The sequence below is a fragment of the Strix uralensis genome, chromosome Z (genome assembly GCF_047716275.1).
Source record: "Strix uralensis isolate ZFMK-TIS-50842 chromosome Z, bStrUra1, whole genome shotgun sequence".
Lineage (NCBI taxonomy): Eukaryota > Metazoa > Chordata > Aves > Strigiformes > Strigidae > Strix > Strix uralensis.
In genome coordinates, this window is record NC_134012.1 from 23,469,965 (window position 1) to 23,482,389 (window position 12,425).

Sequence of the window (12,425 nt, forward strand, 5' to 3'; positions counted from 1 at the left end):
AAGTTTATAAAATTCAGCTGATTTTTAAACTTGGACAATGTTAACTTCTTGATACATTTAGTATCTGTTTCTGGGCAGGCTAACTAGTCAAGGTGTTTGGACTGTATAATACAACAAAAGAATGTGAAGCTGCTTCATTACCAGATAGCAGCCTGTATAGTTGGGAGGGCTCATGCATTTCCAACACAGGCAGTTAAGGTCCTAGTTGCCCTGTACTGTAGGATACCAAACTTGTGCTGCTAGAGTCATCTGATCTCATGTACCTGTAAATTTGGGTGTCTTGAAGAATCCTGCAAACTCTGTAGGGATGTGTGAAGAGTCTGCCTGTAGGTGGTTGTACACAAAAACCTAGCACTTAACCAGTAAATCATGAACCTGAAGGTCTGAATGTCGTGCTATTTCTGCTGTAGGTTGTGATTCAGGCCTTGCTAGACCTTCACCTGACCTGCTTCAGCAGGTGACAAAGCTCTGAGACTGGCCTGAGGTCGTGAGGGACAGAGTCTAAGGATCTTTACTTTAGAAAAAGCTCTGAAACTTGAGGAGGGCCTTGGTGGATGCTCTCTAAGGCTTGAAGAATGTCTTGACAGAACCTGTCCTCCATTCCATCTGCCTGGCTGCCAGAAGCAGCCTCCCCTCCACCCACCCTGTGGGGCTGCTCAGATTCATGGCAGTGTGACTGTACTGTGAATAACAGGTGTTGTGACGAAAAGGCTTTTTTTCTGTGAAGAGCTTTGAGCAGTAGGTACCTGCTGGGACTTGGACTGTGCTGATGTTTGATAATGCAGGTAGGTACTTAAAACAGCAGATGAGCAGCTACTTGGTGCACTAAAGGTGAAGCTGATGCATGAATCCTTGGCACTGAAGTCACCGTTAAATAAAACAATTAATACTAGTCAGTATTTCAAAAGCTTATGGTATGATAACTACATTGACAAGTAGAAATGCAGATGGCTGCAGATCTCCTTTCCTGCTAGGCTCTGCAGGGCACAGTCCTCCTTCTGTGGTAAAAGCAGACTAGAACAGATGTTGCAGTCTTGCTTCCCCAACTGCAAAAATCCCCAAGTCCCATGGAAGAAAGCCAGTGCCAATTAACATGATGAGGAGGTGCTTTGCTGAAAGGATTACAGCCTGAGATGACTTAGATTGCTAGGCCATCTGCTGTGATGCTTCAAAGCCTACCTCTTTCTAGCAATAGCATAAGACTTCAGCAAACTGATCCTGCCTACTGTTAAAAGAAGTTTCAGCAGTCCTAAGTGCTGTTCGTTGTGCAGTTAGCTAGGAGGCTCCACCCATTAAGAAGGACAAATGTTTAGCTTCTAAACTGGCCTTCAACTACTGAAAACTAGCCAAGTAGCAGGGCATGATGCCAGCTGTGACTGCTGGGGAGAGTTTTGCTGTTGCAGATGAGGCAGTATAGCACAGTAGTACTTTCAGTGTACACATCTTCTGTTCTTTCCCCCCTACCACAGCTAGCAGCCTTCCTGTTCCTAACCAGATTTGGTCTAGAAGCTTTACTTGATCTAAATCTGTGGTGTTTCATGCAAGGCTGAGATCAGGTAAAACTATCACAGCCTTTATTTTATGACCTGAGACATTCCACAGGACCCATGACTACAGGAACACACTCAAGTAGACTGAAGTGGATTCCAGCCTTCACAAACCTCCACCCTGGTTAAAAAGTACAAGGTATGCTAGTAGGATATTGTTATCTCCCAAAAGAATTGGTGAGGAAAGTTGCTAACTTCATGCAAGTGGCTGCAAGCTCCATCTTTGGTCCTTCCTCTAGTTGTTCAGACACCTTGATACAGAGTTTTCATCTGTATCAGATGTGTATCATTTCATCAGACTCCATCATATTCTTTAAGCTTTCTTTTGAAAGGGTTTTGTTACAAGCTTTTGAGATCTCCTGTGCAACCAGGCTTAAGCTGTTTCCACAAGCTAATTCATTTCCATGCTGGAAGCTTAGAATTTGACTGGCAGCAGTTCTGGCACAACTTGCCTTATACTAATGCTTCTTGCACATGGGCAATGAAGAGCTGTCTTTTCCTTTTGGAAACAGGAACAGATTTGTCTACAGCTACTGCAGTGTCCCAGGGTTTGCTTTGCACTTTACTCTGCTCAGCCAAATTCTTCTGTCTAGCTGAACGGAAGATTTTCTGAAGCCATCTCCTGTTGCTAATCTTATCCTGTCTTCTGCTTGTTCTGTCTGTGTAACTCCCAACAGAACTCCTTATCTGCTGAGTTATTGTAGCATTGCTTCTTCCTGTTGTACATGGTCCTATGAGTCTGAGCCAGATGCTTGTGTAGTTCAAGCTGTCTACCTCATATATGAGCTGGCAGGCTGTGCCATGCTCATCCTGCTCTTTTGCCCTCCTCTTAAGAGAGCATTGGATTGCCTGCCTTCCAGTTCTTGCTCACTTGCCAGTTAAATCTGAAGTGTCTCATCTATTGGCAACCAATTCAGAGTGTTATTGTGTTAGCCGGGAGAATGCATCTAACCTCTGTTATTCAGCAATAGTTTAGATCACCCTTTTCTCAAAATGTCTAGGCTAAAGCATTATTCTCCCTACTTCATAAGGCAGTCCTCAAGGTGAAGAGCAATACTACCATAATTCTGCAGGACTGCAACAGGCAGAGGGCTGTCTGTAAAATCCCAGTACTCCCATGATGGGTTTGTGACAAAGACTGGTAGGAACTTAGCCCTGTTCTTAGCCATTCTCAAAGGCAGACCTCTGTAAGTAGCTTTAACTTGAAGCTCTCACCTGTAATTCTGAAGCCTTGAACAAAGGAGGACTTCTTTTGAAGACAGGGACTTCCCTTGTCCAGCTGGAATGCAAACCACAATTGCATAAGGAATACTGATGCACAAAGAGGATCTGACCTAAATAGGATTGCTTTGCTAAGATTACACGATTCATTTAGCCGCAAAGGCTGTGTGAAGCTGGGGCTAAGCAGTAATTCTAAAACTGAAACACTTCTAGTTATGTGCTGCTTAGCTGTAGTGATGTTTCTCTGTCTAGCAGCTAGAGGAACCTTTGTCCTTACAAGGGAAACACTTTCTCCGTAAATCTACTGTGCTACTAGTTAAAACAAACAAACAAAAAACCCTCCTCTCTTCTCTGAAGAGCCATGGATCTTTGGGAATTTCTAATACTGATGTCAAACGTTCCTACATACTGTGCGACTTGTCACATGCTGTCAGTTCTCTCTGCTACAAAACTAGAGCAGAGAACATGTGAAGTTGCTGCGATATTTATTCAAAGTGGAGTAACCACTAGCTGGAGTAGTTGGTCTTTATCAAAGTGTGAGACTCAAAGGTGTGGGAATGTTCCAAGTTGGCTATGAAGTTTTGTTTTGTTTCCACTGCTGCTGAGTCAGTTTCAAGGAATTACAGACTTCCCAAACCCTTGTGTGTCTCTGCCTAAAATAGCCGCTTGCTGGTTCTTTTAGCCTCTGTCTTCCCTAAGCACTGGATGATACTCCCGGAGTTGGGAGGATGGAAATGAGGACTCCTCCAAGCAAAACACAGTGTTTTCATTAGCCTTAGAACTCCAGAAGAGAGATATTCATAGATGCTGATGCTGGAATGTGTCATCTGTGACTGTCCTGTAGTGCAGTGATGGCAGTTCAGTCTCTGACTGCTGGCAACGTGTTTGGAAGTTAATGGACTGGATGGGAAGCCTCTAATACAAGTTTTCCCTTCTTCCTCTACTATAGGAGTCTCCAGAGGTGAAGTCTGACTTCATTCCAGTCAACTGAACTGGTGCCACTTTGCCTGAAGCCTGCCTTATAAGTAGGCCTCCTAATTTGCCTGGCTGTTTTGTTTTCAGAGTCTTAAGTTGGTTCAGTCTCACCAGGAACTGTTGGTTCAGCAGTACTTCTACTCATGAACAGAAACCAGATTGTGCCATACTGAGGGGGAGGTATGGTGGTAATGTGCTTTCTCTTCAACTTGTGAAACAGTAGAACAACCTAATGCTCAGAGCCCAGACCTTAGGGGATTGCTCAGGTGTCCTGTAAAAGGGTGATCCTTGGAATTGCTGAAATAAATAGCCCTTGTAATATGCCAGTGAAGCTTGTCAGTGGTGTCTCTGAGAATACTGTGCTTCACAGTGAATCTGTTCACTTATTAAAGACTTACTGTTTTTTCCTTTCCAATACAGGATCTCAGTCTACCCAATGGAACACCTGTGGACACTTCTAGCCCAGCCTCCTCCTCATCCCTCCTCAATAGACTGCAGCTGGATGATGACTTGGATGGGGAAACCAGAGACCTCTTTGTTACTGTTGATGATCCCAAAAAACACGTGTGCACAATGGAGACATATATCACATACAGGGTTACAACAAAGGTACAAAGCAATGTTCTTTAGTAGTACTTTTTTCTTTGGGGAGTTCTTTTAGGAGGGCATGTTCTAGACATCTATGCCTTGCATTGTATTTCCTTATCGTAAGGACAAGAACTTAGTGTCTTTCAGTACTTTGTGAATGTGCTGAAGGTGTGACTTCTTTTAGCATAACTGTTACTACTTCAGTATATGAAACTATGCAAAACTTTTAATGTGTCAGCTTAGTTTTTTGTCTCTGACTCTTAAATAGAACTGCTTGTAAACTTGCAAGGCCAGTTTCTTTCATTAACTTGAAAGTTAGTTCATATAAAGTAATCTGACACCCATCTGGTTTGAGTTACCTTCCCTGAAGGGGAATGTGCCTTATGATTCACTGTTAATCATCTCACATTTTGTCTATCATTTTCTGAAGTGCTTTGAGCTTGTTCCTTTAAGTGTTTACCATATTTCCTCTATCAGCCATTTACCTAAATCATAATCTTGAGCCTCGACTGTAAACTAGATTCCATGCAGTTGTTGGTACAGAAAACTGTATACCTGCTGCTAAAACTAAGTAGCCTAAGAATGCTACTGCCTACCAAAAGAAATATGCTAGAGATTTTTTCAGCATGTGTTGTAGTTCAATCATTAATGCAATCTAATTATGCTAATAGAAGAAGTGATCTGAAAAGTCCACTGCACTCACAACTGGAATGTTGATTTCTGTTAAGTAGCTCATTCCCATTAGCATCAGCTCCTAGGTGATGTTGACATCTGTTTTGGGCACTTGTAGTTACCTAAAGCAGAAAGTGTTCACTAACATCACTAGGAATATACTTGATCCTCTTGTCCAAAAAGATTAATGTTCCTCTGGCCTACTTAGATGACACTTATACTGGAGAGAATATTTTCCTTTGAGATGAGGAAGCCTTTACAGGCCACTTTTTTCAAAATGTCTACTCCAAAGTTCTGCTCTCAGACTGCACAAGAGAAAATGTGGTTTCTCTAAAATAGTAGCTACCTCTTACTGCACACTTAATGTAGGCCTGTCGTTCTTTGTTGCTCTAAGTGTCTTAATGTTGCAAGAAATGCTGTATCTTAACTACTAGAAAACGCTAACAGGTATTGTAGAAAGCTTTTCTACTTGGGCAAACTTAGCCTTCAGCTGTTATATGATCAGAAGCAATAGGAAGGGCAAAATAAGATGCAACTTTCCACAGGCAAATGATTAAAATTAGGTAAAGTTGTTTCTCCTTAAGTTAAGACCCATTTATTCTGTCAAGATAAAATATCTCTACGCAGTGGCACCCAAATAATGTTCCTTTGCTTAGAAACCTGTGAGTTCATATGAGGGTTCCCTTCCTTCTTAAAGCTGAACTCCGGAGCGTGGGTGAGGTATTTACTGTATTTAGATCAGATGAGTTATCCAACAGTGTTGTCTTGTAATTTAAAAAAACCTTATCCTGTACTTCTGATTTTGCATATCTACCTACCTGTCTGTTAATACTTGTTTTATTTAGGATCTCGCTGTAGCACATAAATCTGCTGTATTATAGCATTACAATACTATTGTGAAACAGTGCATAATTTATTCTTACCAATCACTATGAAAGCCTCACCTCTTCAGGTTTATTATTCTTGTAAACTTTTGGCTAACCTTTAGGGTCAGCACCTCTAGCACTATCTACCATTGTTTAAAAAAAGACTTTTTGGAAGACTAACAGTATTAATGGTCTGACTCATTCTTGTCATATGAACAAGTCCTCTTTGATGCCAAACTAATTGCCCAATTGGCCATTGGATCTGAAAGCAGTAATTAAACATGGCAAAAAAGCCGCACAGGAATAATCCCTAGACAGTGATGAGAATGAGTGATGCTTGCATCTCCAGATTGTAGGTCAAAGTTCTATAGCATACCTTGCTCTTGTTAGCAGTGTAAGGCCATACGTTCTCACCACCTGCCTTGTAGCATTGCATGAGAGGGGTTGGAGACCTGTGAAGGGCTGAAAGGCTCTCTGGTGACTCTGGATGAGGAGGCAGGGATGGCTGCTTTTTTTTCTTTCTCCACTTAAGAATGCTACTGGAACCTCAAAGGTTTGAATAAACGTTGGTCCTAGAATGAGTTATGCTGAAGACTTCCTTGCAGTGAAAAGCAGCATCAGTAGGTGGAAGAGGGGAATGTAATTGCTGGCGTTGTAAAATGTGCTTGTAGCTGTGACTGGACACCAGTGCAGGGAAGCGTGTAACCTGACCACAGTCTTGGGTTTGTGTTGTTTTTTTCTTTAGAAAGGTCCTTTATTCTAACAGCAGAACAGAGAAGTCTTGCAGTATGCCCCAGATTTCTCATCTGATACCTTTGTCAGTAGGTGGCTGAGGAAAGGTCCAAAACATTTGGACCGAAACAATGGCTTGCAGAGAAGCTGAGAAGAAAGCTTCCTGGTCCCTGCTTTTACGGCTTCCTAGTAAGAGCCAGGTACCATTCCCCAGCCTGTCTTCTGGGGGAGTGAATTTAAAGAATGTAATGGGAATCCCCAAAATAATGAAGACAGTGATTCAGACCTGGTTCTCTTGACTCTTTCATTCCCTATTTTCTTCTTGCTAACAACAGTTTTCTTATACAGGAGACTGGTGAAATCAAAAAGGTGGTTGAAACTTGTGTTGGAATTTAATTGGTTTTGCTACCATGATTGAAGTGTCTTGGGTGTTCTTGATGATACGCCTCTCTGCTCTTCAGATGGACTGAGGTGCACTCTAGAGGGATTTTATCAAGCAGGTCTTTCTGAGGAGGCGGGGGAAATAAAACTTACACTTATGTAGTCATTTCTCCCAAGGGAAACATAAGTAAGTGTACTTCTAATTTCATTTTTGTTCTACTTTCTAGGACAGCAAGGCTGTCTTCTGTGCCTTTTCCCATGGAGATCTGAACAGCTGTGTGCTATTCCTCAGTTGTGCAGATGCTCTGCAGGCTTGAAGGGAGAGGCTTTCAAACCAGTCAATACTGAAGTAGTGGTCATGGGTTTTTTTCTGTTCTCCTCCTGCTTACAGTGCATGCATTGGGTAGATTACCTGAGCACATGAAACAGCTTGATCTCTAGAGAGGAGCAGGTGTAAGTGCTATGAGCTCTTTTTCAAACAGGCTAAGCTATTTCAGGCAAATGAATCAATTGTTAAGAACACCAACCTTGCTCCCCTCTCCTCTCTGCCATTCTCCTCTTTCTAGTTGAAGATTTTGCCCAGACTTAAATAGTAACATGGAGGGGAATCCATAATCAGGCATACCAAGTAAGGGACTGGAACTGGGGTATAAAAATACTTCACATAGTCATCGCAGGCTAGCTTTAGGTTTGGCTGCTAACTCCTTTCAAGAAAGACAAGAATCTTACACAAGACCAAGACTTGGTGATTGCCTTAATATTACCTCAAGTCAAAACTATTCCAACAACAGAGGTGAAAGTGTCTGTAACCCTGCCTGCTTTCCAGCAAGTAAAACTGAGCCCAGAATACTGCAGTGCTGACTTAAGTGGAACTGTGCTGGAGTCTTCAGTAAATCCCTGAAAATGTCTTGCCCATTATTTTTGGGAGGTTGATATCTGCCTCATAAGTTTCTCAGCTTCCTTTGGGAGAGACATGTGTACTTGCAAGATGAGATTTATGGATCCTATTAAGAAAGCAGGAGGAATTCAGCTGTGTCAAAAACATAGACGTTTCACTTGCCATCCCTGGACAGCGGCGAGACCCTCCTCCCTTTTGTGTGCAGTCTGGAAAAAATAACTTGTGCTAAGCTAATGAACAGTTTGATCTGAGATCCAGATTCTTTCAGCATTAGTGAAGTGTCATTAAAGCCTTGAAGAGCCCTTATGCTCTGTCCAAATAGTCTTTGAAAAGCTTATTTGCTGTCTAGATTTGACAGCCTGTACAGCAAACACTGAAATGCTGATGACTATGATGTATTTTCATCTGCCTCCCTCTGAGGAACAAAACCTGATATATGGAAAACTTTGCAAATCTGCTTGTGATGTAAAGGCAGCAAAAGCAGTTTGCTAGAGACAAACAATAACTACTGTTAAGTTTGTACACTGGGACTTACGCTGCTTTCCTACTTCTAGACTGAATAGTACCTATACAGTTTTCCTTAACTGTTAGCAGAATACTGGTCAATAAGGTTCTCAGCACTAACAGATGGGAGACTTTACCTTCATCCTCATGCTGCAGGATAAGACAGTATAGTGTGTATACATCCTGATAACTCACATTCACTCACTGTCTGATCTCTTAAGAGGCCTTTGTCCAGTGACAGCTGGTTCACAAAAGCTCTTCCCAATACTAAATCATTACTTTTTTCTTTTTTTTTTCTTGATTTCAGGTCTTCTCCTGCAAGGCTGAGTTATAACTGCCCTGTTAAAAGAACAAAGCAGTCAGCACCACTGGCTGATGGGGGCTGGCTACATGTGTGTGAATCATCTTGTTCTAGTGTAATGCTGTTCAGTCTCTTACTCAAAACAAGTGAAAATAATTCATGTGAAGTCTCAGAAGTTTCATTTATAGTGTGGCACTCTAACATGTTAAATAAGCTGGTGTTACTCTGAAGTGTATCTGAGTGAACCACAAATCCACAGTGGATATCTAGGTCTTGGTAGTCCCTCATCTACAAACATGGCTGCTCCATTGGTAAGCATTCATTATGTTAGTCCATGGACTAACATGGATATCTCTTACCATAGCTAGCAGGTCAGAGGAGGGAAGACATGAGCTTGATTTCTTCTTTTCTGTCTCTTTATGCCTTCATTTTCTAGAAACCAAACCATTTTATAGGTAATATCACATTAGCATGCTGTTTATAGTGTACTAGAGCTACTGTTCTGCTGGTAGTCTGTTAAGGCTGCTAACTTCCCCCTAGAAAGAGTTTTCTGGCATAGAATTTGTACAGGATCCCCAGTGGGGATTAGTGGGAGTAACATGCAGTAACTGAAGAGTTGGAGCCATTCAGAGACCAAGTGGAGAGGTGGATTGCATCTAAATGCTGCTACTTGGCTCTTTCCAAATATGTGGCGGTTGCTTTCAGTCTGTAAGTTAAATACAAAATCTCTGCTGGAATTTAGCAGGCAGTTGTAGTGGCTAGGAGTAGCAAAGCAACCTAGTGCTGGACTCAGTACCAGTTCAAAGCTAGGAGAACTGGTGTGTTCCCCAGAATGCAGTGGGTTTTGATGTCTAGCTGTAGACATGTAGTGTGCTGGCACTGCAGCATCACCTTCATTGTATGATGGTCTTGATGCTGCAAATAACTAAATATAGCTCTCTAGGCTTCTCTGAATTGTGCTTCTCAGTAGGATGTCTACCTTCCAATCATGACTATTGCAATACCAAGCTCTTTAGTAGAGAATCCTAGTTTCATTAGTGCTTTTAGGCACTTGCAGTAGGTGTTGTGCAAGCAGCCCCATGCAGTTGGCTTTCCAGGCCATGAACTGTTTGAGGATTGGATAAAACATTTGCCAGCAGTTTCTCTGCGTACTTACCTTCTGTCCCAAACTTGTAATGGCAAGTTTAACTCCTTGACCTAAAGAATGAAAACTTTAAATCTTTAACTTTAAACACTAGAAATGTTCAAGGCCAGGTTGGATGGAGCTTTTAGCAACCTGGTCTAGTGGAAAGTGTCCCTGCCCAGGGCAGGGAGGTTGGAACTAGATAATTTTTAAGGTCCCTCCCAACCCAAACCATTCTATGAACTTAATGTTTATCTCTAATAAGGCACTACTGTGCTGTAGTCTTCAATAAATCTCTGAAAAAGTCTGGCCCATTATTTTTTTTATTTTTAGAAACTTAGTATAAACAAACTTGTTTCTTCCTCAGAAATCAACAAAAACAGTAATTTGGCAAACCTAGCAATGGCTTATGTTCTAACCTTTTAGGTCTGAAAGAGTATAATAAGCCTGTCACTTCTGGAATATGGTGCAGTGGTGAAACACTTTTTTAACACATAGTTAATGCACATCATTGAACAAACAAATCATTAAATAGCTTTAATTTAGCCATCAAGAGTTAAAAGCAGTCTTGACCTTGGAATAAGAATTCATACAGTCTTCCCTGCAGGCTTTCAACTGCCAAGAGATTAACATGATGCACAGTACTCCCTTCTCTACATCTTCCTCCCATAGAGTTTATCTGAACAGAACATATAATGAAGTACGAATAGGTCTTAAGAACTCATCAGTTCCAAGTAATAATTTTTCTAGTTGTTGGCTTTCTTACTGCTTGAAAGGCCAGAGGACCTTTCTCTCATGTTGGCTGCAAACACAATTTTGGGGATAGAGTCCCTGTGCAAGGCTTGTCTGGCCTCACCGTTGCCAGTGATAGCTGTACTGCATTTGTTGATAAGCTCTGAAGTGAAAGGTTTTGGTGCACACTAAGTGTATCCTGTTCTTTTTTCCAGACCACACGAGCAGAGTTTGATTTGCCGGAGTATTCTGTCAGACGGCGATACCAGGACTTCGACTGGTTGAGAAACAAGCTGGAAGAGTCTCAGCCAACACATCTCATTCCCGTAGGTAGTAAGCAAAGATCTGCTACTAAGGACAGTTCTGTATCTGTCTTCCAAGGGTGATATGTCTCATTAGGTTTAAATACAGTATTTCATTCTCTTGAGTATCTAGATTTAAATATGGCACTTCATTCTTTTCTAGTGGAGTGGGAAGAGCTTCCCATTCTTGACTGATTATGAAGCTTAGACTTTTCTTAGGCAGCATACCTGAGAGGTGAGCTTTGACAGCCTCCTGTAGGGCGGTGTCTGTGCTAACTACATCTGTTGTGGCATAAATGGAATATGCTTCATCTGTTTGTTCAATTATTACATCTAGATTTCCAAGTATCTGAGACTTATAAAAAGGCCACACAGGTACTTCAAGTCCTAGTCTCAGTCAGTTTTCAAGATGGCCTTTTGAGCTGGTTTTAAAAGAGTATTAAAAAACCTAACGTTTAATATCGCAGACTTATGAATCTTAGCCTCTGGCTTGGCAGCTATTACATGCCTTCAGCAGGCAGAAGTTTAGCTAATGAGTTTAGCTAAACTACTGCACCCCATCTTATCACTTAAGCTGGCAGTCTGATCACCTTATGTGATATGAAGAGGTTGGTTTTTCATGCTGTGGAAGATGTGAACAGGTAGGAAGCTTATGAGACCACCATCAGCTCTTTTGAACAAAGAAATTCAAAAAGGCATGTAGGAGATGAATTGTTGGGAAATAGCAACACTGCTAGCATACCTTAGCTTGCATATGTGGGATAGGGTGACGAAGTTTCTCTGCTCTCCCTCCCTCAGCAAGGACTAGGCTAAGTGAGAAGTATTTAGTTAGACTATTCCAGGGTAGAGAGCTATTTAAGTCCTTAATTACTCTGGGACTTGCCTCTCAGTGGAATAATAGCTTAGTCTCTCAAAGATAAGAAATACTTCACAAAATCATGTGATAACATATTTGCTGCCAGATAGTGGTTACTCAGGGGTAGAGAGAATAGAAGAGAGTGTGAGCTTGCTGGGGTAAGGTGGAGACATGAGATTAATGTGTTGTCTGCCCAGACCCTCTTTTCTCCCTCCCTGTTCTCTGAACATCTGGAGCTGTTGAGGTTAAGTTTCTGCAGATTCTTGAGTGTACTAACAGGCTGCTAGTCCTGCCTGAAGGCAGCAAGGCAATAAATAATAGTCTAGTCACAGAAGGTGAATCACAGCCAGGGAATCAAACTGCTTTGCTGTGACCTGGAATTTGTTGTACACAGAACAGCAAATTTGGCACAAGTGGCTCCAATACCGGACATGAAACCGGCTGCAGAGCAAAGTAATCTCTTAAGTGCCTCTCTTCTAGAAAAAGTGAAAGCATATGGATGTGCTGCCCTCTTCTAGCTATCTATGCACAACTTAGCAGTTACGGAATTTCGTATTAAACTCCTCCATGCAGTGGTGTGATGGGAGATTACTGAAAGATTTATGCTTTTATTGCCTAGAAGTAGGTGGACAATAGAAGCTAAAGGCAGTTTCAGGTGCACTGTGACTCAAGTGTATTCTGAAAGGATGTTTCAAACCAGTCTAAGAGTGTCTGTATCTGTAACTGG

At 41.8% G+C, this 12,425-nt stretch overlaps 1 protein-coding gene across 2 annotated transcripts in view; it reads left to right on the forward strand.

Annotated features, from left to right (window-relative positions):
* The window catches only part of SNX30 (sorting nexin family member 30), a 64,095-nt gene that overhangs the window by 15,926 nt on the left and 35,744 nt on the right, over positions 1 to 12,425 (forward strand). For both annotated transcript variants that reach the window (XM_074855718.1, XM_074855719.1), the window contains exons 2-3: positions 4,164 to 4,352; positions 10,756 to 10,866. In XM_074855718.1, coding sequence (XP_074711819.1) covers positions 4,164 to 4,352; positions 10,756 to 10,866 — 300 coding nt within the window. The remainder of the gene's footprint in view (positions 1 to 4,163; positions 4,353 to 10,755; positions 10,867 to 12,425) is intronic.